The 25,753-nt window shown below is 39.3% G+C and overlaps 2 protein-coding genes and 2 pseudogenes across 2 annotated transcripts; 2 read left to right on the top strand and 2 right to left on the bottom strand.

The window, feature by feature from the left end:
• Positions 1-649: 649 nt before the first annotated feature.
• Positions 650-1,680, bottom strand: LOC140945192 (E3 ubiquitin-protein ligase DZIP3-like; annotated as a pseudogene).
• A 3,164-nt stretch (positions 1,681-4,844) lies between these two features.
• LOC140946232 (jmjC domain-containing protein E-like) lies at positions 4,845-10,316 on the top strand (annotated as a pseudogene).
• A 4,380-nt stretch (positions 10,317-14,696) lies between these two features.
• LOC140945191 (uncharacterized) lies at positions 14,697-15,686 on the top strand. Its single transcript, XM_073394245.1, has one exon. The coding sequence runs from the start codon at positions 14,697-14,699 to the stop codon at positions 15,684-15,686; it is 990 nt and encodes a 329-aa protein (XP_073250346.1).
• A 2,098-nt stretch (positions 15,687-17,784) lies between these two features.
• Positions 17,785-18,822, bottom strand: LOC140946060 (AAC-rich mRNA clone AAC4 protein-like). The gene has a single exon (XM_073395129.1). The coding sequence runs from the start codon at positions 18,667-18,669 to the stop codon at positions 17,944-17,946; it is 726 nt and encodes a 241-aa protein (XP_073251230.1). The 5' UTR covers positions 18,670-18,822; the 3' UTR covers positions 17,785-17,943.
• Positions 18,823-25,753: the final 6,931 nt, after the last annotated feature.

Below are 25,753 nucleotides of genomic sequence, written 5' to 3'. Positions count from 1 at the left end.
CCTCTGTTTCTTCCACCTCAGATGGACCAGCATGCTGAAAGCGGTAGTTAAAAGCAACTACATTCAACATATCTTCAGTCAAGGGTGTTCCTCCTTTTCTCTCTCCTTCAATGGGAAGATTATTTGTATCGATTTCTACTTGTGGTCCTTGTGATCGACTTGAGCAGACACCAAATGGTATCGACGCCACTTACTCCGGCACTGTTTGGGGTTCCTGTGAACTTTTATTAATCTTTGTAACTTCTTGCGTACGTATGTTAGAATCTGTGGTTTCACAGTCAATAAGCATTCGTAATGGGGCTGTAAGGAAATTATCTGTTAGGTTTAGAGACCAAGTTGTTAAATAATATTCTCCTTTTTTCGCAGACTCAGAAGTTGAAAAATGTCTAAAACAACAGCCATATAAATTGTATCAAGTTTAGTTATATATATGTTAGTTGGATGGATCATCTTGGTAATAAGAACCGACTGAGCCTTTTTTCTCCTTTAAATAGATAAAACTAGTAAAAGTATATTCTAAAGAAAGAAGAAGAGAGTACTGAGAAACATTTTCTTTTTTCAACAGCGAAGTCAGAGAAGAAATTGTCCAGAAAGGTGTCCTTGTGTTTCTACTAAATGTCTCACTTAAAGGGTAAGAAAATATAATTGATCACCTACCACCAGTTAACTGAGAACAGTGAGACAAGGACCTGGATTTGTCTCTCGGGAAGCGAACCTTGGTGCTGAACTGTCGACCTCTTTCTTCTTGGACCGTTTGCAAGTCTTTGATCCCTTGCGAGATTCCTTTGATTTCCTGTAGTACCTCTTTAATCGGGTGTGCCGTATTCTCCAAACGATCCATTCCTAGTTTTAGTTCTTGAAAGTATGTTTTTACATCCATATCATTTTTATACCACCTCTCCAATTCTTGAACATTTCTGTTATCCTTTTCTGTAAGAGCATCCCTCAGAAAGTCATTAATGGCTTCTTTCCACTGAGTTTCCTTCTCAGTACTAATGCTTTTTGCAAGCCGTACAAGGGCTTCACTAACCTCTTGCCAAAGCAGTTGAAACTCCTCATTTGAGATCTCCATGTCTTGTTTATGACCGTAAATCGAGTTTCGGTAGCATTTTATTCTGACTAAATCTGCCGTTAGACTGTGGTCTGTACTGTCTGGCAAAGCATCCCAACCCGTGGCAGGAGGGGTCAGGCGGCATATTGACCTCAGCAACCGGAACAAAAGGGTACAGGGTAACATCAAAGTCTGTTGACTAGCCGTAAACGCCAGGGGACGGATTTAGACAGTCCCTCTGTGGTTTGATAAATTTTGCTGCGCGTAGATTAGTCTATGTAGAAGGCATTTTAAGTATTGAGAGAAGCTGTCTTGGCGGACAAAAGGCGTCAAAAATTTCCCTAAACAGGCTGGCGTCGCCACCTATCAATAGTCTTGTGAGGCGTTGAAAATTTTCTTTTCCATCCGATGAACGAAGCACTTCTTTGGGGTCTAGATCAAGAGCGACTACCATTGCTGAATGAACTGTGGATCACTACAAGCAAGTCTTACAGATGAAGTAATCTATTTTAACTTCGGCATCTCACACGTTAACTTCAATCTGCGACAGTTAACTGCTTATAAGTCTAAAAGAGCGCGACAGTACTTTGGCAGCCAGTAGGAATTAAGGATGTGACACTATATTACGAAAATCTAAAAATAGAAAAAAAATTAATGATGATCATTAGTATGCTATAGTATAAACTCGCTAGTATTAATCAACAGCAACATGAGGCGATAACTTTTTCGCACTAGTAGGTTGCATTTAAATGCTAGCCTGGGACTCAAAATACGCATGCAGTACACATTCGACGTACTTGTTAACATTTCGATGTTTTCCCTTTGTTTTCCAGTCGAGTGATGGATTAATCAGATAAATCGTATCAAGACTTCGATTCGATTGTTTTTAACAAATTTTTCAGATGAATCAGTCACTCACAGGCAGTCAATTTTCGACAAGAAAAAGAAAGACCTTACTTTCCTCGAAGCCCTTAATGATAACCCATTTAATGGAATGTAAAATCCAAGCCTTCTTAATTAATTTTCATTGGTGTTTCAATAACGAAAGCGTTTGTCAAATTTTTCACATAGGCTTACCTTTGTAAGTGTGGGCAAGTTAGAATTTTTTTCTTCACAGATGTTCATGTACTGATGAGAGCAACAACAAAACACCTGCCTAAGACAGGCTTGAGTTACGATTCAGGTTTCGTTCAGTTATGATGCAATGTCATCCCGGAAATAACTATTCAAGTATTAGTTTCACTTTCGCACAATCGTTCCCAGTTCCCATTCAGACCTACCCCTCCACCTCCCCTCCACATCTTTGAAGACATATAAGGGACTCCTCGCACACTAGCATGTGAATTTTATTTTAGCGTTTTTCCCTACACCAATAAGGTACCACCCTGGTGTCACAGTTTGATTTAACAGGAGCAAATATGTAACACTGACATCTTCATCGACAGATCAATTGCATGATTTAATTTACCATGAATCGAAATAAACTTAGACAGCCATTAAAAAAAACACATATTCAAAAAATACCTTAATTTATCTCTGATACGCCTAGTCAGTAGTTTCAACAAAGCACACATTGATATCGCCCTTTCAATGACTGAATATCAGAACACTAAAGAATTCCTTAGCGAACGTTAACGTTTCATATTTTTATCACATAGTTTATACGTATACAGTATGGTAATTCGTTACTGCTGTGGGCGAATCAGTCGATATATAAAGCATGAAAAAAGGAAGGCCATACTGAACTTATATTTGTTCCGTCGTATTTCCCATAATAATAGTAACAGCTGAGGCTAATTTACATCAATTCTCTATACAAACTAATCGTATTAACTTACCTGCGCCAAAGTTATAAACATTAGAAATGAAAAAATGTTCATCCCAAAAAAATAGATTTCGTTTTCATGTGAATCTCGTATTGGTTTCTTACTGCACTTCAAAGAACAGTACTTCTCGTCAAATCTAAACTGCTGGATTTATAATTATTTAGGAGTGGCCGGATCTTTCCAGACTTAATAGACACCCCCGCACCTCTTCACAATTAAAGCCAAACCTCTTAGTGCTGGATCCCCGGACCGGGGGCGTGTTTTTGACCGCTTGTTTTTTGCTGAACACCGGATAGTAACACATATCAAGACAAATCAACAAACACGAGTGCGGCAGCTGGTTTCCTTGATGGCCAATTCAGTTGTTTCTTGGTCAACCTGTTTATCCTGTTTTTGTTGTTGTTGTTGTTGTTGTTGTTTTCACAAGGGTACTCAGTCAGAAAAACATGAGGCCCATTTACTAGAAGGTGTTATCGATAGATTTAAAGTATCTACCTATATGAATAATCAAATGTCAACGACGAAACAAGCTGGTCGTCTTTTCACGGGACCGGTGAAATTGATTGCTAACTCACAAATAATCGTGAAAACCATAAATAAATTATTTAACTACTATACAAAGGAGTTGGGATTCTAAAAGGCTACAAGTAGTTTAAGTTTTTGCGGAATCGAAATGTAACTTTCCAACCTGTACGACTTTTTTTCTAATGGAGTTTTTCGAGGGTTGAGGACATAATAGCAGGCCACGTGAACGCTGACCTGTAAAGAATTACAGTACAGTCGTTCCAGTTTGACTTAAAATGATGCTTTCAATGAGTATAAGCAGTGAGTTATCCACAAAAGGCTTTTTGTATTCTTAATAAAGATTTCTATTTACACTCATGTGTATCTCTCAAGTTCAACAGATCCACGAGTATCCAGTTTTTGCATGACTGGCTTGTGTACACTCGAGCTGGGAAAATATCAGCTGTTTTCTCAGTATAGCACGTATGGCTTGTCACCCTTCTAATAGTGCAAAATCATGGTTGTTTACCATTTACATGGGCAAACCAGTCGGTTCACGGTTTGGGTAAACGGTGAAAAAAATTTCAGGAATTGCAAATTTCGTCCTTGAATCGAGTTTACCATAGTGTACAAATCAGTTCAATCAAGAGAGAATGAGGTATTCTCCTCTCGGCTTGGTTCCTTTCACCGATAAACTGGGCCTCGAAAACCTGAAACTCAGTCAAAGAAGGCTTTGAAGAAATGGGACGTGAATTCGCAGTTCCGTTTGAACCATTCTTGTCCGGAAAAACAGGACTAAGGCTTTTAAGATATTCCGTTGCTCCCTGAAAATTTCTTACAAAACAGCCAAAAAAGTCGTGTTCCATTTAGTTTCCAGCCAGAGTTTCCGGAAACTTTTTTTTAAATGGTCAAAAAATACCGCTCTGAGGTCGCAGTGGACACTGACATTAGGGAAAGAAAAATGAGTATTCTGGGCGACGACTTTCTCAGTTGCAAGCTAAGGTATTCAACTACATTTCGCTTATTGTATCGTCTTAGATGTCAATTGCAAGGCAACCGTTTCAGTGCAGAATAAACATAGGTAACCATGCAAAATATGAAAAACAAACAAACAAGGAGAAGCGTTTACTAGATATTATTTACTGCTGAGACCCTAAAAAAATTTCGATTTTTTAACCAACATGCCTTCTAACATTTAATCAAAGTAAACAACGGGGACCCCTCCAACGTACCTATAGCTCCGCGACAGATTCAGTGTTCACACTATGCCGGACAGCTCTTGCGCCGGCATGAAAATCATACACCAGGATTAGGGCTTCTGGTCACACATAAAAGAGGTGATTTCGGCGCCATTTCTGTAAAAGAGCGAATCGAAGTTTCACTGTTTGGTGCAAATGAGTCCAAATTCTTGTTAAAAGGCAGCTACTTCTCTACTGCTCAGGATGACAGGGTGATGGGCTCCTGACGTTATTCAGCACATACAAGTTTTTATAAGATTCTGAGCTTCCTCTTTCATTTCCATGGGATAAAAGCGTCTGCCCCGACGCATTTCCCCCGGCTCTCTTTCCGCTTTCCCGCGTCCCCGCCAAACTGGCCTTCAGGCCCAGCCTCCGCTAACAGCGCGCCACGCACTTTTGTTCCCAATCCACCGCAGTCAAGCCAATTCAAGATGGCGGATTCAACGAGGTTATTGTGCTCAAAATCTTCGGTATTCATTTTAAACATTTTATTCTGTATTTTTTTTCGTCCTGACTCAACCTCAGCAGATTCAGAAGTCCTTGAGGAATACTCTCTTTCGGACGTCACAAGAACTGTAAACGAAAGATGCATTTTACTTGCACTGCGTCCTAGTAAAGACGACGATAACCTCGTTTCTATTCTTCGAAAACTATCTATGGCTTTCAAGAATGAAAATCGTGCGAAAATTGGAGTTTTAAAACAAACAGATGTGAGCTTGATTAGCTGGGAACAATTAAAGGGGCAGGATATGGTTGAACAAGACGATCTGGCGTTTTTTCCGCGCAAAATGGAAGATAGATCTTGTCTTTTGAAACCCAGCTGGGAAAAACCTCCTAAAGCCCAGCCATATCTAGGACCAAGAACTGTTCAGGAGTTACTTGCATTTATGAACAAAAAGTGTCAAACCTTCAGGCAGCTGGATGGAATTTTATCGCCCGCTGGCTTTGCAAAAGGAAAAATATTAGAAAATTTATATCGAGTTCCGAGTAGTCAGGACGACCCAAGTCTGCTGGGTTCAAATTCTGGACCCATTAACATAGCCTCTAAATGTGAGAGGATTCCAATGCCATCTAAAGATCAATTTTTTCAGGAGTATTTTTTGAGATCAAAGCCAGTTATTATTACAGGTAGGATGACTTTGCAGCATATTTATCAAAAAACAGATACAAAAGAAAAACTGCCAGAAATATTGCCTGTCAATTGATCACCTCACTACCCTTTGCTGAGGAGATTTCATGAGTGAGATGTCTGCATTTGGTGCTTTTTTTTATCACAGGCTACCCATCTGGATAGAGAAATTAGTTTGATAAGTTGTACAATGTTCAGGTAACAGGGGCGGATCCAGGATTTCTTTTAGGAGGGGGTGCAAGCATCTCTTGCTCTACTTCAACACCAATAAAGCACATAGTTTTTTTTTTTTTTTTTTGCAGAATACCAGTTGTATAAGAAAACCGCAGGTCATCTCAGGAGGGGGGGTGCGCACCTCCTGCACCCTCCCCCTAGATCCGCCCCTGGGTAAATTGGCGGTTATGCTGGGCCAACAAATCACTCTGTAGACTTCTTGCAGTCTTTTCTCATAAAATCCATTCATTTCTTACCATTGTCATAACCAGTTTGATTGCAAACAATAACACAAGTAAAGATGCATTATGACAATAAGGGATCACAGTCAAGCTAGGTCAAGTGTAACCCACAAGATTCCATTATTGAATTTATTGTTCAAAAGCTGAATCCATTGGTAGTTGTAGATTTCAGATTCATCTCTGCATTCTTGTAATGTATGCGTAGTGTCAGCCTTGAATTCACACACGAGGCAGTTATGAAATTTCTACCAGTTCAGTTTCCCTGCATGGATGTAGATGTAGACCTTCGAAGCAATTTCATCCACTCAAAGATTTTCAACTATCTGACCAAACACAGAGAAGTTCTCATAAAATATTCACTGCACATTACGCACCAGTTACGGGAACAACCAGCAGATTCATATTTTATCAAAAACTCAGTTCATTAAAAGAATCTTGTGGGGTTCGCTTGACCTGCCTTGACTGTAAAATGAGACCAAAAAAGACCGACTGCAGACTCTTTTGTAGCAAACCATCCCATCCATCATTTCAGAAATAGAACAGAAGATTGGTCAATTTTACTGTATTTACAGACCATTGACTAGACAGTGGGAAGTCTAGTCACGCATCACAACTAACCACAAAGCTAGTGGTAATCGCATATCAGGAGAAAACTGCTGTAATTTCCTTAACAGAAATTAGGAAGTAAAGGCGATCTTACAGGATTTAAGAAGTGTAATTTGTTAATTGTTTATGCTCTATTTATAAATCGGTCAAGTTACTCTGTTTTATTAGTTAACAAAATGACCTTGAGAGCTTTGTTGTCCCTAGATAGAACAAAAAAGTCAGGAGTCTCTTATTTTTTCTTCTTGGGCTTATGTTTTAATTTATCACAGCTAATTATTACCACTCACCCAGCTCACCTGCATTGACTATGCATGAAGCAACTTTGCAAATTAACCCTTTAAGCCTTAAGGGTGATCAGCATCAAATTTCTCCTTATAATATCAATGCTTTGTAAAACAGAGTGGTCATGAAAATTACAGACATTATCACACAAGATGAATTTAATTTAATTTTTGCTTTATTTGTTATCAACTTCTCCCCAGTACTTCTGTTGGAAATGAATAGGGGGAAACAAATGAGAATTCAAATTTTGATCCTAGGGTTTAAAGGTTAAAGAAAACTGAGCTGTTCCCAGTCTTGTCACACTGTTGCTTTTTCATTATTTATTTATTAACTTTTGTTGACTATCTATAGGTACCTTAAACAACTGGCCAGCTATGAAAAAGTGGACTAGTGAATTTCTAGCAAGAAATTTGGAAACAAGATGGTTCGAGTAGCCTTTGCCCCATATGGTGAATATGAAGGATGTGAAAAGGCCGAAAACTTTGACGATTTTAAGGAATTTAAGTTTCCTGATGCTGTCAAATCCCAGCTGGAGTTTCCAGATTTAGTGGTTGTTCGCCCTGCATTTCGAGAAATTCCTTTCTCCACCTTCATGGAGATACTGCAGTCTTCAAATAATAGTGACATCTCTGCATATTTAGAGTATTCATCAATCCCTAGTCTCTTACCAGAACTTGAGCTAGACATCAAAGAAATGCCTTTTGTTACTGGTGAATTAAAGAGGAGACACCTCAACATTTGGCTCAGTAATGGTAATACCTTAGGCAAGCTGCATTTTGATCCTTTTGATAATTTTCTTTGTCAGGTGAGTACAAATGCAGTCAATTCTGACAACTTTCAGGCTCTGAGTCAAACAATTTTCTTTTCAATTCTTATGGTCTAATTATGGCAAACACGTCAAACAGCATTCTTTTATCTGTTTTCATTAATATGCGTATACACACATATACCACACAAATGAGAAACAAATCATGTTTGTAGGCAAGCCTTAGAATTGTTTACCATTTAACCACAAACCACGAGTTTGGAGACAAAGGAGTTTATTGTCAGATTGAAAAGCTGAGATACAAAACCCGGGGGGGGGGGGGGGGGGGGTACTCCACATATTAAAGGCATGGGGATGCTCGTCAGAAATTTTGAATTAAAGCCCTAAAGGAGACCGACCTGGGCGTGGCCCAAGCTTTTTTTGACCCCTAAAAGAGACCAAAAAGATATACATATCAAATATGTCTTTTTATATTTTTTTGCGTGCAACCCTAAACGAGACCTTCACGGCCAATATTTTAATACGATGGCGTTTTGTCCAGAACACCCTAAGTGAGACCAAAATCTGAAATTTACACCCATAAGCGAGACAACAAGCATTCCCACCCCTTTCATATGCCGAGTCCTCCTGGGGGGGGGCACTTGGGTAATTTTTGGGTGGGTATGTGCCGCTCGGGACTCCAACTTGACACCCCGTTCTAAAAAAATTTCCCCTAAAATTGATATCCTGTTCTAGAAATAGCTTAGAAATGGGCCAATTTTTTATACCCCGTTCTAGAATTCGCCCTAAAACTGATACCCCTTTCTAGAAATGGGCCAATTTTTTATACTCCGTTCTAGAAAGTTTGTAAATTGAAATAGCCCTGGTTTTTTAAAAAGACATTTCTTTATTTGTTTGACTTATACATCATAAAAATGCTTCTTCATAATCAGCAAAAATTTTAAGCAAAAGATAAAGCTGTGATCCACAATTTTTTATACCCCGTTCTAGAAAACGCCTCTGAAATGGATACCCCGTTCTAAATCAGGAGCTTCAAAATCACGACCCCGTTGGGCGTCACATACCCGTATAGGTTATGTATAGGAGTACCCCCCCCCCCCCCCCAAGTACAAAACTAGGATTTGACAATACAACTCCCAACACCCAAACACAAACTGAAAGGTGGTTGGTGGTTAAATGAAAGTAATTAAAATTAAAATACACCTCAACAACAAAAATAGTAGTGAACAAAATTCAACAAAATTAATGTCAATAAAATGCTAATTGATGAATTTTAGAAGCCATAGAATTAACCGCACTGCATTTTTGTGCAGGAGACATCTCTAAATAAACTAGGTATGCATCGAAATGATCTTGACAGCAGTTCAACTAAAATAAACTGACTAACACTTGACGAGCACAATGCTCTCATTACAATGCTTGTGTCATTATCACAATTAATCATCCTCACTGAGGTGACAATTGACTCACCTCCATTTGGGCTCTGCCATAGTCAAGGATTGAATATTTTTTTAAATTTTTTTAGATCAGTGGGAAGAAAGAACTGTTCATTTATGAGCCACATGAAAACACAAAACTCTATGAAGCGCACATTCAGGAAGCTTCCCTTGACTACAATCCAGTCACCAAGAAGTTCCGCCGCAAAAAACTTTTGGAAAGTACATCCATGGTCATGTCTCCTGTCGATATTCTTAAACCTAATTATGACAGATTTCCAAAGTTTAAAGAGGCCAGAGCCTTGAACTGTACAATAAATGAAGGTGATGTTCTCTTTATGCCCTCATTTTGGTGGCACGAGGTCCAATCATATCCTAGTAAACAAGAACAAAGAAATGTTGCTGTGAATTTTTGGTAAGGGAGCTCTTTTAAGTTAATTATAAATTTATAAGGGTCTTAAGAATGATTTATTACACCCCATTTGCCACACTTACCTGTAAGATAATATTGTGTGACTTCATCTTCTGAATTCTGGAAATCCCAGAATGCCACACTTTATAAGAATAAACTCTGTTACCTCTAGACTGTAATGTGGTTGAAAACCATAACCTTCACAGTGGCCATACCAAATGCATGACATAGACTAGTCTATAATATTTGACACAGCAGTCTTCCTCCCAAACCCCCCCCCCCCCCCTCCCTTTACCATGCCCCCACTCCAGAATTTACATAAGCATTGTTGAACTATGGTTTCACTTAACTTAAAATTTCTCATTATTCAAAGTTGGTTTTTTGGTTCTTTGCTGTAGGTATGAGCCATTTTTAACAAAGGAGTTCCCCTGTGCCACATGCACAATGAATGTGAATCCTTTTTATCATCACATGTTAGAATCATAATTATTAATTTTGATCACAATATTATTCACGCTAATGGTTGTACAGTCATTTAGATTTTAAAAACTAAATATTTATTAACCCTTTTACTTCTAACAATATTATTAAAAGCATTGAACATTAATTATTAGCATTTTGCTGTTGATTGATACTCTCCCTTCCTCTTTGTTAGTAAGACAGATGTTTAATAATGGCTTGCCGGTTTTGTTGCATAATGAACCTGTCAGTGTTAAACCCCTTGGAAACAGAGGTTGGGCACATCTGGGTTGTGTGGCTTTTTAGAATTTTGATCAAAATTTCTAACACTGGTTTGTAAAACTGGAACAAATCCCAAGATCTCTCAAGAGGTGCTAGTATTATCATCAAACAACAAATTCAATTTGAAATTAGTTCCCTTTTCCTCAGTTTTCTGTACAATTCCTGGAAGGCCGCAAAACGGTTCCATGGACATGACTCCTCTAATGATGATCATTTTATAATAATAATAATAATAATAATAATAATAATAATATTATTATTATTAAGAATGATTGAATTATAATATTATTGATGATGATAATTAATGAATAATAATAATAAGAAGAAGAAGAATGATTGACTTGAATGACTGATGCTCCAGGTGCAATGTTTGCTCCTGTGACAGAAGAGACAACAACAACAACATCAATAATAATAATAATAATAATAATAATAATAATAATGATAAGTGAAAGGATTTGCTAGAGCATGGAAATTGGAGACAGCAGTAGTTTCTGTGGTGATTGGTGCCCTTGGCTCAATTCCTAAGAATCACCAGAATGTGGCAGATGAAGACTTGAATAATCCCAGTGGTGGTAGGTGCGTTAGTGAATGTTGTTTTTCACAGTAAGGCTCAGAGAGACTGCAGAGACAGGGTAGTAACGAGGTATGTGGGATCAGGGATCAGAATCCCAAAACTGGGCATCAAAGCTATGAGATCATGTAGGGATCAGAGACAAAATCCCGGGATCAATACCAGTTTGGACCTATCGAGAGAGGACCTTAAATTCTAAAATCATCTTATATCCTAAATTTTCAACAATTAATCCAAACCTGCCAAGTGACAAGTTAAAACTGGCCACGCAGCTCTACAAATTTGGAACTTAACTGCTTGTATATCCAAATCCATAGGCGTATGGGCAACTATGGACTTAGGGGTCGGTGACCCTTTTGCCCCAAAAAATTACACAGTGCCCGAATGCCTGAGTTTTACAATCGGAATAAAAAAAGCACTTGTATTCTATGAAAAGGAAAGACCTTTACAATTCTCACACTTAGAGAAAGAGTTCTAATTCCAGAAGTAGTTATTTTGAAACTTTGCGTACTCCATCATCACTATTGACAGTCTACTCGATGTAGTAAAATCAGAAACTTGTCAAAAACAGGTTATTTCTCCTTTGGCGTAGTCCGAAAATTTTAATAATTAGTATCCTGTCCATACTGTTCACAATCACTTAATAAGCGCTCCGCTGGGTATGATGTTGCAGAGATGACGGCCACAATCGATGCGACCTTGGAGAACCCCGGGTCATTTCCAAAAGGTTGTTTTCGTGCAATACTTCAATTACTTTTTCAGCTGTTTTTGTTGTTTTCTCTACGTGTGTTGTCTTGAATTGACTGAACAGGCCTTTGTCTGCTTGGAGTACAGTAAACACCCCCAATATAAGAACATATGATTTCGGGTTCAGGCTGATCTAGTTCTTATTTATCTGGTGCTTAGTGAGAAATCAGCTTGAAGATGTTCTTTATATGTTCTTAAACTTTGTTTCATGGATAAAAAGTAATAATAAATTCAGATAGTTTATTACATGCATTTGACATTTATATCCTTCAGCTAGTTGCAGCATAACATGATCCTCTAGAGCATAAAATCCTAAAGAAGCCCGGGCAACTGTTGTAGTTGTGTAATTTTCTAGTAGCAACCATTATAGTTACATTGCTTTCTTGTTCCAACACCCTCCCCCCTCATTATATAAGAACATGTTTTATTTGCCAGGCTGAACTGGTTCTTATATATATGGTGTTTTATGGGCCAAATTTCAGCCTGATGTTCTTAATGCATTTGTTCTTATATGCGGGTGTTTACTGGCTGTAGCTCCTTGGCAAAGAGGTCAAAGCTATGACTGGTAGATGAATAACTAAGGATGATATCACCCAACGCGCAAAGAACGTCTTGGTCATTTCCACTGAATCGATTCTGAATTTCGGCCAGGATCTTTTCTAGAGAGGTGAAAAAGGTGTTGACATGATAGTAATCCTCTGGTTTCGGTAGCGGAGGAGCAGCACTGACGTTTTGGTTTTCTCCGACTAACGATTGTAAGGGCGTTGAGGGTTTTCCTAGGAGCACAGGAGCATCGCGAAATGAGAAATCGAATTTAGCAATCAGTTTAGCACAGTTTCCACATCGTGACTAAGGCGAAGCCCTCCTCAAAGATTCCAACTCACGATGGACATCGCGGGAAAGAATGAATGAATGTAATCGACAAGTTTCCATCATCTGTTAACACTTGATTGACACAACACATCCTGATTTGGCATGTGTCCATCTAGCCTGACGTTTGAGAATGACAGTTGTTTTTTTTCTTTTGTTTTAACCGCTGTTGCCCGAATCCTGAGCGTTTTGCCCGAAAAATTTCAAAATTTTCGAATCCTTGGAGCGGGGCTACCGTCCCGGCCCCTCGGCCCGTACGCCTATGTCCAAAGCTAACTATTATGCTAAACATTAATTATCTTCTTCGGGCGTCAGGTCCAGCGATTGTCAAATTGCATATTAGGTTTCTCAAGTCTCATTGCATTTCTCATCCAGCTCATTGGTTGAAATCCCTCTAGAAGAAATTTAAAAGCTTGTAGTGTGCGCTCGTAAAATCACGCCGTCTGTCTAGTTTTCTGTCTTCTTCTCTTGCCTCATTGCCTCTGGCAATGCGGAACACGGAGAAAAGGATACAAAAGAAGAGGGATCGCCGGTACTTATAGAAATGAAGTCTGACTTTTGACCTTCATTGCCTTAATTGATGTGCTTTGATGGAGATCTTGACGGTGTAACTATTTTCCCGATAATATTCTTGAGAAAAATGCCACGTTCCCACTTACGATCGTCCGAGTTTCGGACGAGTTTTATTTCATTTTATTTCCTTGACACATAGGCGTAGTCAATCGATAGAAATCGGTATCGGAAATTAATCGATTTCATCCGTCGATCATTATATTGATTGATATGCGAAATCGATAGAATTCGAAGTCACGGAAGAAAGGTATTGATTGTTATCGATCAAAAATAACCTTTTGGAAAATAACCTTTTGGGTTGTCATACCTGTTGATTGAGTTATTTTACATTCGTATGCCTGTGGTGCGGACGGTCGGTCGGGCGTACGGTCACCTGATTACCAAAATTTCTCGGATGGGTAGATTACCACATTTTCTAAGGTGTGGGGCTACGATCGCTCGCGCGCGTGGAGGTCCGCTAAAAATACTGTTGTACAAAATCTGCTGTATCGTTTGATAAGTATTCTCAGCAGTTCACATTATGTTATTGCTTAGTCAAAAGCCTTTTTCTTCGTATTCGCTTTTAAAGTTTTTTACGTCACCAGTCATGAACAGTTACACCATTCTTCAGTGGTGCATCCCCTCCAAAGGGCAATCCTGGAACCTGGTTTGGACCCTGCCCTTGGAAGAGAGATACGGTAGTCATGAAATGAACACGTATTATTGAATAAAAAAGGATCGCCAAAAACTTTATTTATCTTGCCAAGCTTCTGTTACTGGCGGGGGATAACTGGCTTTTATTCCGCATATTTCATTTGACCTTGTATGGATGAGCATCCTGGTCGGCGTGTGAAAATACAAGTAAATGCCCCACCCCGCTGACAAAGGAAAAATTTGTCCTTGGAAGAAGCTGTTTCTCTTTTGACAGAGTGAAGCATGCTGTCCAGATGTGAGGTTTACTTAAACAGATTGCAGAAAGTTGATCTCAAGGCATTAGTTTGTGAGTGCAGCAAAATACAGGTGTTTGCATTACTTACAGTCAGGAGCCCAGTAGGCTCCTGTTACAGTCAGGAGCCTATCACCCCGCTGCCTTCATCTCCCACACTGACCCTGTGACACAGCGTATTTACAGTTTGGGCTTATTTTTGGGATACGTAATACAAAAGTCATTGCCAGACGCCCTTGAGATACAACCTGATCCAACCAATCAGATCTTCGTTTATTTTTCATTAGATGCACCAAGATCATATATGTAACGTAATAACTACTGTCTCTTTACACAGGTAATAGGTTCATGTTACAGTACATGAAAAATAATGGAAGTGCAAGCTTGATAAGCAAGCTGGAGATTCTGTCCTACCTTTCTCTCTATTACTGCCTTGTTAGGCGAGTTAATGTTGTATCAACCCTGTACTCTTTTATTGAAGAATTTTACGGTATGTCGCGTGACCTAGCGTGACTTGCACATAATGAATCAGATTGGATAGCCTGTGGCGGCCAGCACAAGATGGCGGCGGCAAGAATTCAAGTGACAATTTGTCGACGACCTTTGCTGCTACTTACATTGATAATAATTGCTATTTTTGTTTTCCGTGCTTTTCTTAATGTTCGTTTTGGTGGTGGGTCTAGAAATAGATCTGGTGAAATTAGCATGCTGACTCTAAACATTTGGTATTCAAGCGAAAAGATGCAAGAAAGGATGGAAGCAGTGGGAGAGTTAGTTCAAGATCTCGATCCAGATTTCCTTATATTTCAAGAAGTTGCTCAAAACAATCTTCTACTTTTGGAAAAGCAAGGCTGGTTTTCTCGATATTACTTAATTCCACCGAAAGCTGACACACTGAAGCGCATCGAGGTGGGGAAAAGCTGTGCAGTTATTTTAAGTAGGTATGTTGTGAACGACTGGCAACAGCACGCGTATAACAGTTTCGGTAAATATCGCCGTGCATTTGTAGCTGGAGAATTTGATGATGTCGTTCCATCGATCAAAACTAAATTAGTAGTTGCAGGTACGCACTTGTCACACGATGTACCAAGATCTAGGATTCGAGAAGAACAGTTAAAAGAAGCACTTCAAATCCTTAACCCTTACAAAAATGTTTGCTTCATGGGTGATTTGAACATTGTGGATGAAGTTGATGGGGAGGTTGTGCTACCGTCGCCATGGTTTGACGCTTGGCTTTCTCTCCCTGGAAATACTCACAGCAGTGGATACACTATTTCACAAAACACTTCTCCTTTTGCTTCCGTTAGAAAAAGAAATGGAACTAGTAAAGGACGTCTTGATCGCATTCTTTGCAAATTTTCAGACTTTGAAGTTAAAAAAATGAAAGTTGTCGGTAATAAACTTACCAAATCTGGTATTTTACCCAGTGATCATTTTGGAGTATTTGCTATCATCAAGCCAACAACAACAACTAACAGGCGGAGAAAAGTTTCTCAACCTGAGAGTGAACAAGTTTACTTTAAGAGACCACTACGTTGGGAAAAGTTATAAATCCAAAAGACATGTAGGCTGTCTACCATTTACCTGGGCAAGTCAGTTGGTTTATGACTTGGGTAAATGGTAAGCAAAATTCAGGAGTGGCAAATTTCTTCCCGGAATCGCATTTACCTTTTGTACAAATCAGTTCCATTTACTGAAAACTGGCAGCGAAGGCCTGAAACTGGTATCAAAGTTGGCTTCAAAGAAATAGAACACTAGTTTCCATTTGGAACATTCTGTCCGGAAAAACAGGACTTCCCTTTAAGATGTTCTGTTGCTCCTGGAGATTTTTCGCTGGAACGACTCAAAAAGTTGTGTTCCATTTACTATAATTTCCAACCGAATTTTCAGGAAACTTTTTGTAAGTGGTAAACAACTGAGGTTACAACCCTCGAGTAGGAGGTTACAGTACTTCCATATTTGTGCTACCAAGAGTTTGTGCGATTTTCTTCTACCAGAAATAGATGCTGGTATTCTTCAGTGGCATCTATCCCAGAAAATACCTCCAAACAACCCACCCCCCCCCCCCCCCCTTAACCTCAGAGACCACCCTCAAAATTTCCAAAGCATTCAAACTTGTCCCCATCCCTCTCACTTGCATGTCTAGGATAGCTGCTATTTCAGATGTAAATGGGTATTTTCTATTCGTGATGTTTACCAGACTCATATCAGTTTTCAGTTGTCCTGTGTCATACTTCCACACATCTTAATATTATTATTGTATCACATTTATCATATTAAAAATTATTATTGAATGACAATATTGGTATTTCTGTTTCTCTCTCTTTTGAATTTGAAGAGGACTGAATGAAGTATGTTCAAAAGGGTATCAGAGTTCAGAGAGGTTATGAAGGAAGCTGGAAAGTCATTAAATTTGAGAATTTCATTTTCCAGGCCTGGGAATTGCCAACGTCAATGAAATTTAATGGTAGGTCTTGGAAATTCATGGAAATTTGGTAGATTGTAAGCTGTGGATCATAAAGCAAGGACTATGTGAAATAGAGGCGAGATATTAAACAGCAGAAAGGAAACACACTTTCACTTGTCACTTTGGTGGACACCAGAGTTTATGTCAAGTTGAACTAAGTTAGGTTCAAAAATACCCTGAAACAAGGGAAGATTTAAAAATTTTAGAAAGTGACTGCTAGACCTAAGGTCATGGAAAAAGTCATGGAATTTGAAGAGTTTAAAAGAGTATGAACCCTGTAACAGTATTTATGAATGCTACGATGACATGTAGACTGCACAGGAAAGAGTAAAATATCAAAATACCATAACTGTTATGTTTTTTTGTCACTTCTTTGTGAAAGAACAGTACTGTGATAAGGTTATGTTTTGAGCCAGCAAACTCATAACTTGTGTAATCATATTTCATCATGGACGTAGCTTTGTCATTTATGTAAATAATATTATTACAGTGTATGGATTAGTATGGAAGAGTGCAAGTATAACCACGAAAACGAATCAAGTTATCTTACTTAGCTATAGCAACAGCTTTTCTGCTAACTTTTCAGTGAAGTGCAAGCTCAGACCAGGTTAGAGTGAAAAGTATCAAAAGTATTGTTTAAAAAAAAACAATAATTTTTCATTCAGATACAAGCATCATGAATGTTATACATAGTACAAGATTATACCCTTTCCTATCAAAACAAATTCTAACAAGTAGGGTGATTTTCCTTAACCCATGATAAAATGGATGGTTGACTAATACACAGTATTCCACTTTAATTTCATTGTTTTCTTTTGTTTACTTGTAGCTATTTAGCAATTTATTGTTACATGCTCTATTAAAATTGGGTTAAGTAAAATCTTATACGTATGTATGTACAGGTATGTCTTTTGTCAGGAGTCATGCAGTGAGTGAAGAATATTATTGCAGGGAGGTGCAGGGAAGGTGACACAGACAGGAGAGCAAAATTAAGTACTCCTCATAGTCTTTATGGTTTTATTTCTGCATAACTTTGTTTATTTTTATTGTGATTAAATAATTTTTTATTCCCAAGGACTGTAGCCAAATCTGAAGGCACTCACCTTGTGTAGCATTAATTTTGTTCACTTTTTATTTGTTAAGTAGATTTTCAAATATTTACAATTTTTTACAGAGTGTTTATCAATGCTGCCATTTACCAGCTTCTCTTCTGATCTACTACCTAAAGGATAAAGTTGTTATCTGCTGAATTTTTTTTATCTCAAATTAATTAATTTTCATACAAGCTAGTTAACTTTATTCTGAAAAAAGTCCGATACGTCTTTTAATACACTATGGCCTTTAGTTCGTAAATACTTCATTGTTTTCTGTAACGGTCACCAGGACAACAGTGTTCGACTTCAAATTCCTTGGAAGCTGATAGTAAGCTTCTGCGATCAGAACAGACTCTGCAAGTGAAGTAGCCCACACATGCAAAATCTGCTTGCTCCATTTTTCCATGGTATTTCTCGTGGAAGTTATAACTCCTCTTAATTTTTTATTTAATAATTTACCAGCATCTTCAACTGTAAAATCACCGTGATAGTTCATAGCTCGCGTGACAGAGACCCCTAGTTTCGTGCTAAACATTGTACATGTGTAATCAGTGATTGGGCCTCCTTCGGGAAAATACTGTACTTCCATTTCTGTTTTCTGAAGATCAGCCCCAAAACATCTCTGAAGTAATTCAAAACTAAGAATTTCGCTTTTCTCTGAGCTGCCGCCAGCGTTCTGGCAAGTAAACATACGCTTAGCTCCAGTCGACAATGACATTTTCGATACAGGTTTCAGCTGTTTAAATTCTGTGAAAACGACTCCAGAATTAGTTTTCGAGCAAACTTTACGGCGGAGATTAAACGGATTTCCATGTCTAACGACGAAGTTTTCCCCTACGTAAGTCTGAGCGTGTTCCAGTAAAGGATCTTCTATGCTGTTTTCTCGTGTAAACAACGTTTGATTACGTGACAATGTTCGTGTAGAAGTTGTTGTCGTATTGTTTCCATCGCCATTTCTCACTGCTATCCCCATTCTGGCTAGGTGTGCATTGCTTTTCTCGTCGGGAGATGTTCATGTTAACTATGTTTTCTGTTTGCCAGTAGAGAATGGACAAAGGTGCAAGAAATCGCCTATTTATATTGTCGAGAATGTTTACAGCTGAATTGCATCATCACCAAATACATGACATCATTGTACGTATTTTTAGAAACCCACATCATGTAGTTCCCAGTTTCAGTTTCCGGTGTCACGGTTCAGAAGGGTAAAAAATGTTAGCCTGAGTATCAGGCGTTTCTGGGGAAAAGGGGAAAGATGTCCATCTAAAATGTCCTCTCCCCTAGCCCCTTAGGAAGGCCTGATACTCAGGCTAAAAAAATGTAGGGGAATTATACAAATTATTTAAGAAGAAGATTGAACTAAAATTTCATCAAGGACAATATTATTAAGCTACTTCGCAAAAAAACGGGCCCCGAAAATCAAAGCAAGTTGAAATGAAATTGTATATTGATAAAGCAATTCAACGATTTCATTAGCCTCCCCGCAGACGTCCTTTGGGGTTAGTTCGTCACGCATTCAGAGGCTACGATTTCATCATTTCAGTAAGTGTACGTACGGAAAGAAAAGTTAGAGTACAGAAGCGCTCTAAACTAGGCGGGTTGGCACATGCTCCCGCAGAAAATTTTCAAGTTTAGGGTCTCGGAAATGCCATTTCTTGCGTTTTTTCAGGGGATAGTTTCAGTAAATAAATATGGAGGAAAATGTAGGAGTTAGATGTTTACTTTACCCATCTCTAGCGTTACGGAGTAATAAAAGGTATAAGAAATACTCAAACAAAGACACCAATATAATAAGAAAAATTATCAGTCATCCCGATTTGATGATAAAAATATTTTCAGGGAAAGGAAATTTCCAGATTTCGGCTGTGCGCATGGGCGTATGTGCGTATATGCACGCTACGCTCCTGCTGTTGTTATGGGATCGCAAACCGTAGATTGAAAATAGAGGATAGGATTGCTGCCACCTCTGGTTTCGCCCCATATAAGGTAATTCGGATTCCGGAATCCAAGAAACTTTTACTTGTGGAATTGCTAAATTTACTTGACTATGTTTCAATTTTTCCTGCTCACTTTTCTTTGCGCAGTCGTTACGTGAACGCCTTAGCAGGTTAAAACACAGGCGGCCCAGACGTAGTATGTGTCACCGAATGAATAACAGAAAATATTAACACATGGACAAATTAATGCGATGAGTCGTCGAAACTCCCATGAACTAAAACAGTCCAAAAGTCAAAATATAACAAAACAAAGCTAACATACCTTCAACTGAACGTATCCTTGTCTTTCCTGGCCAGTTTAAGTGGCATTTTGTTGAGTTTTGCAATTGTAGGTACTATCTACTAAAGAAGAATTAAAGGCTGGCTACAAAACAAAAGGGCCATCTCCACACGCCATTCGAGAATAATCGACGAATCCCCTCCAAATTGCCATCGGCTAATCTGCAGGTAACGTGTGCTCCTGCTTCTTGCTCGCTGGCTTTACAAAACCCATCGCAACTGCACAATAATTGCTCGCTAATCAACAACCACTGTTGACCTTTACGCTTCGATGTGACCGCAAACTACCAGGTATAATACGCGACGTGAATATTCAAGCTTAGCGACCGCGTTCGCGCAACAATGCAGCACTTGCTATGGGAGGGATGGTACTATTGCTTCTAGGTCAATCAATCGGGAAAATAGTATTGAAGCCCTTGTAATTTTTAAAAAGATCCAATTCACCGAACAGATACGAATTTTATAGCGGAGCTAAAAAAAATGAGCGGCAGTGGAAAAAGTGAACAAGATCATGTACCACATTTCCTCCATAAAAAGTGAAAACCAGGAAGTTTTCTGGACGTTTCACGTTGCAGTCATGCAAATCAACGGCAAGGAAATGTACAAGAAGTGTGTTGCAATTAGACCTATTGTTGTTTTTCATAGTTCTGGTCAAGGGCGTCCAACGTTTAATTTTTCACATTTCACTCACCGGGTTAGGCTATTTTTCGTAGAGAGTAAAAAGGAATCCTAAAATTCTCGGATTCAAAAATGTGATGAAAGAAGGAATCTGAAAAATTATCTCCTTCGTAATACGTTAAATTTCATCTAAAATTTTCGGGAAAATAATTCTGAATTCCTCGTAATTTCGAAAAGACTCAAGTTCCTCTAGAATAGCCGAACACTGAGATACAAATTTTATAGCGCCACTTAGAATACATTTCTATAGAGCTAAAAATACTTTATGAATGGCTACAAAAGTGTTTTCAAAGTATTTGAGGAAACAGTCGTTGGGTGCCCCTGTCTCGTTGCCTTCTCCGCTTAGCATTACACGATATATTTTATATTTAGTATGAGCAAACTATAAATCGTTAGCTTCGCTTTTAGCCCCCCTGACTAAATTTATGTAAGCGCTGTTTAGAATGCATTTTTAGATCGAAAGTACTCTGGACAGCCTTAAATGTGTTTTCAGTGCATTTAGGGGGAAATCATCGTTGGGTGCCCCTGAGTTTTGAGAATGATAATAATAATAATAAAAAAAGATATCGCGCACATAAATTTTACTTTACGATATCTTCAGCTGTATCTTTTATTCAGCTGCATAGCCGAGGCCAGATTTTGCCTTTTTCCTGGGCGGAAAATTCTCGTCCTCCTTCACCAGTTTGGACAACATATTGTGGAGCAAGACGTTGTTCTGGAAAGAACTGTTTATTTAATTAATCTAAGCAAATAGGTCTAGTAGAGTCAAGAACCTATGCAAGCGGCTGGACGAACAATGTGACAGCAGCTGTGACAGCGAACGTTAGAAGAGTTCGAACTTGAAAACCAGGGCCGCCCTGTTGAAAACTTACGGACGGTCGCGCGATCGCCTTTTGTTTGCTGGTCAAAACTAACGCAGCGAACCTTCGGTTAGTGTCGATTGACCTAGAAGCAATAGTACCATCCCTCCCATAGCAAGTGCTGCATTGTTGCGCGAACGCGGTCGCTAAGCTTGACTAGTCAAGTCGCGTATTATACCTGGTAGTTTGCGGTCATATCGAAGCGTAAAGGTCAAGAGTGGTTGTTGATGAGCGAGCAATTATTGTGCAGTTGCGATGGGTTTTGTGGAGCCAGCGAGCAAGAAGCAGGAGCACACGTTACCTGCAGATTAGCCGATGGCAATTTGGAGGGGATTCGTCGATTATTCTCGAATTTATAGCGCTTCGTGTGAAGGCGTGTGGAGATGGCCTGTTTGTTTTGTAGCCAGCCCTTAATTCTTCTTTAGTAGATAGTACCTACAATTGCAAAACTCAACAAAATTAAATGCCACTTAAACCGGCCAGGAAAGACAAGGATACGTTCAGTTGAAGGTATCTTAGCTTTGTTTTGTTATATTTTGACTTTTGGACTATTTTAGTTCATGGGAGTTTCGACGACTCATCGCATTAATTTGTCCATGTGAATATTAATATATTCATTCAGTGACACATACTACGTCTGGGCTGCCTGTGGTTAAAACTGAGTCAAAACATGTCGAGTTTCGAGTTTCGCCTTCGGAAAATAACTTTAATGACAAAATCAACCTCGTTAAGAGTGCAATTTCCATTGTAACTCCGGTTAAGCTACTTTCGAATTATTTTTCGGACCAAAATACTCAGACACTTTTTCTGATTTTGCCACACGAGAACACGCTTTGGCTGTCCTATGTCCAAAAAGAGTTGATTACTTCACCTGATTCGGCCGATAAGAAACACAATCTGAATCTAATCAAGCAAGTCAAATCCCAGGGGCACCCATCGACTTTTCTCTGGTGAATGATAACTGTTACACAGTAAGAGCATATATATTGCCCAAAAATTTCTAAGACTATAAGATATTCGGAGTTAATTTTCTACTATAATACTTACCTACCGTCTTACCTAAGATTTTCAGAAGTTGTGTTTTCACATTTTATTACCGTGATATGGCCATTATTGCTAAAAGAGGTCACCTGAAAATTTCGGTTAAAGAAAAAACCTCCCCTAGAATCCGCTGATGAAGGTACGGTTACCACATGTCCTTGAATTTTTTAACTGTAACCATCAGGGTAGCTAACAAGTTTCAGATGAGACGAAAAACTAAAAAGTCACCTAAAACTTTCGAGTCGACCAAAGTTCCCTTAAGTCATCTAAACAGATAGGTAGCTTTTAGGGCAGATTCAAATTCACCAAACAGCCACTTTTTTTGGCATAGAGAGAAAACCATTGGAGACACTTAAACGAGCCGTATTTGGAAACTGATTCGATCGTTGGGCGCCACTGAAATCCGCGCCAAAAACGAGAGGGAAACTATGCCGAATAAAGACTTCTGGGACTGTTACTGGGGACAAGGAAAAAAATTAGCCGATAGCTGACAGGTGTGTGTCCGGGGGGGGGCGGAACTTAAGGAATTTCTGGGTGGGGATGTGCCGCTGGGACCCTGGTACCCTTAACCTATACCAGAACTAGTTCAGCTAAATTTTGTTACCCTATACTAGAGTAAACTGCCCAAATTCCCCCTATCCTAGAGTAGCTGTTTCCTAAGTCTAGATAAAATCTTCAACCAGCTGATCAGTTTCCCGAAAAATGGTACCCTATTATAGACCCAAACGCTATCAGCCCTATCCTAGCCGTAAACTGCTTGAAAACCATACCCTTCACAGCGGCACATACCTATATAGCCCATATATGGCAGTACCCCCGCCCCCCCCCCACCCCCCCTTGGGTAGGTGCGTTCCCAGTAACGATCACAGAAGTCTCTACTCGGCCCAGTTTCTTTCCCGTTTCTAAAGGGTCCCCATGGATAAAAATTGGGAGACTGGCTACTAACAGATACGATGTATGGCGAACCGCCGAATAGGTAGCAAAACGATGGCCACTTCTGGATCCTTCACTGCGCCGCTGTACAGGCTCTCCACTCAAATAATTTTAAACAGATAATTCAGATTAAAAATAAGCTGGTTAAAAATCACTCAACTCAGCTGCAGGAGGCAGGCAACCAGTTGGTCAGAGAGAGCAGGACTCGAACCCGAGGCCGTGGGACTGTAAATCCGACGCGCTGACCACGTCTTCCCTTCCGCGAAACGTCCTTAGCGGCGAGGAGCGAGGAAAGACGGTTGTTTCCGCAGACTAAATGCTATAGGCTACCCTGCCTCACTCGCGTTTAATCATTCATTTGCATGAGAATCATATCTGCACCTTTCACTGTTCTTGCCTCCGTACAGCAGCCACACGTACTCCCATCACATCGGGGCGTGCATTTTTGATCATTAGCATTCATTGCTAACGGAATGGCGTCCTTCTCTTGAATTCAGAAGGGCAGAAAAAAGAACGATGTTTTACGAGCCCTTTAATCCGCTAAGAATTGTTAAAACACCTACGAAATATGACTGACATATTAAAAATTCGGACAAAAGCTTTGGTTTTGACTGCGTTAAGCAGACATGACATCAGTTTTCTCCTAACCATCAAAACATGATCAATAAAATTCTCTAAACTTATTCTTTAAAAAAATATAATAATGGTGATCAGTCTGGGAAATTCGTATGTGGATTGCCTCCCCAGATAAGCACCACACTCCATCCCCTCCCCCCCCCCCCCCCCCCCAACCTCTCCCACTTCTCAGCAATAATATGGCGCTTATTGCAGCAACGTATAAATCATAAAAGACTAAACAAAAAACGGTCACTGACAAATATTTATCAAAAAAATTAAATTAATATAATTGAATGGGAAGAATTGTTACTTGTCCTTGTACTGTCAATCTGTATTTGAACTTTCGGGATCAAAGGGGGGATTTTTAGTCCCCATATAGGAAAAAATGGACCAAGTAATGTTCCGTTGGCCGAAAGAATTTGTCCCACTTTTAGAAAATGAGGTCTTTAATTTACCTGTATTATCTAAGTAATAAAAAAAGGTGTTCCTTCACCGTAAATCCAGTCTGTTGGTGCCGCACTAGTGATGGTGAAAAAAGCCATAAATGCTAAAGCATTAATAAAATTGTCTTCATATTGTCAGTGTTGCTGAAATTTTTTCTCTCTAAATTCTTAAGGGAAAAAAACTTAAGTGTATAGAAATTTAACACTATATTGTGTGAGAACAAACTTTGGACGAGCGCACCCTCTCTCCGAAGTCTGAATACGACAATTTTGGGTCTGCCAAGATCAAGTGTCAGCCATCATGTGCACGTGGGGGCTGCCTGGCGCAACGTGTTGCGACGTGATGTTTCGTTAGCGGCTGTTCACATATAGGGGGAACCCAGGTAGGAGAGGTAACCCGCTCAGCTAGGGCAAAACATATCCCGCGTTTACATGAAATGAAATCTTGCTACCCCGCCGTCGCGGGCTCATAATCTCTCAAAATTATTAAATGGGAAAGGACGTTTTTCGGAGGTTAATGCTCTTCTACCCTTACTTTCTGAAATCTTTCAATGCTGTGGGTTGAAAAAGAAGCAAAGCCTTCGCCAATTAAGGCAGATAATTAGTTTATGTTGTTCAGTCCACGAATGAAATGTGATGTAACACGTATCCGGCAACCCCGGCTTTTAAGGCGGGTTACCCTACCTTGAAAGGTTTATATGGCAAAATGGGACCTCGGCTGAGAGGGTGATCAAATTAAAATGAAAGATTATATGGACTGGTAGGCTACCCCACTTAAGCGAGATACCTCTAACCCTAACCCTTAATTTTTAATTTTACTGTCAAGAATTTAGATGACAGTTTACACCGATTACGCAATTAGAGCCATTAGCGACATTAAGCTTGCGTCACTATAACCATGGCAACAATATTCACGGGAGACTGCCCGCCATGTGCAGCACAGGCAAGCACAGGCAGTACCATGAAACTCATGTGTTTAGCACATTAGGCCACGTAAAGTGAGGTCATTTATGTATTCACTGGGCTTATCGCGTGACCGAGAACACGGCAAAAACACTAAATCTCAAAGAATAGGGCCTTGAAAGTTCAGCCCTTTTGTATTTAAATTAAACACTTCAGGAAAGGGGAAAAAGAAAAAACAGGAAAATACAACCGTGAATCTGACCGTGAATGAAAGTTTGACTCCGGAATAGCGCTAATAGTCTTTCCAG

Source organism: Porites lutea, chromosome 8, assembly GCF_958299795.1.
Source record: "Porites lutea chromosome 8, jaPorLute2.1, whole genome shotgun sequence".
NCBI classification, from domain to species: domain Eukaryota; kingdom Metazoa; phylum Cnidaria; class Anthozoa; order Scleractinia; family Poritidae; genus Porites; species Porites lutea.
Note: the sequence above shows the minus strand (reverse complement) of the source record. Positions and strands in the feature narration are given on the sequence as shown.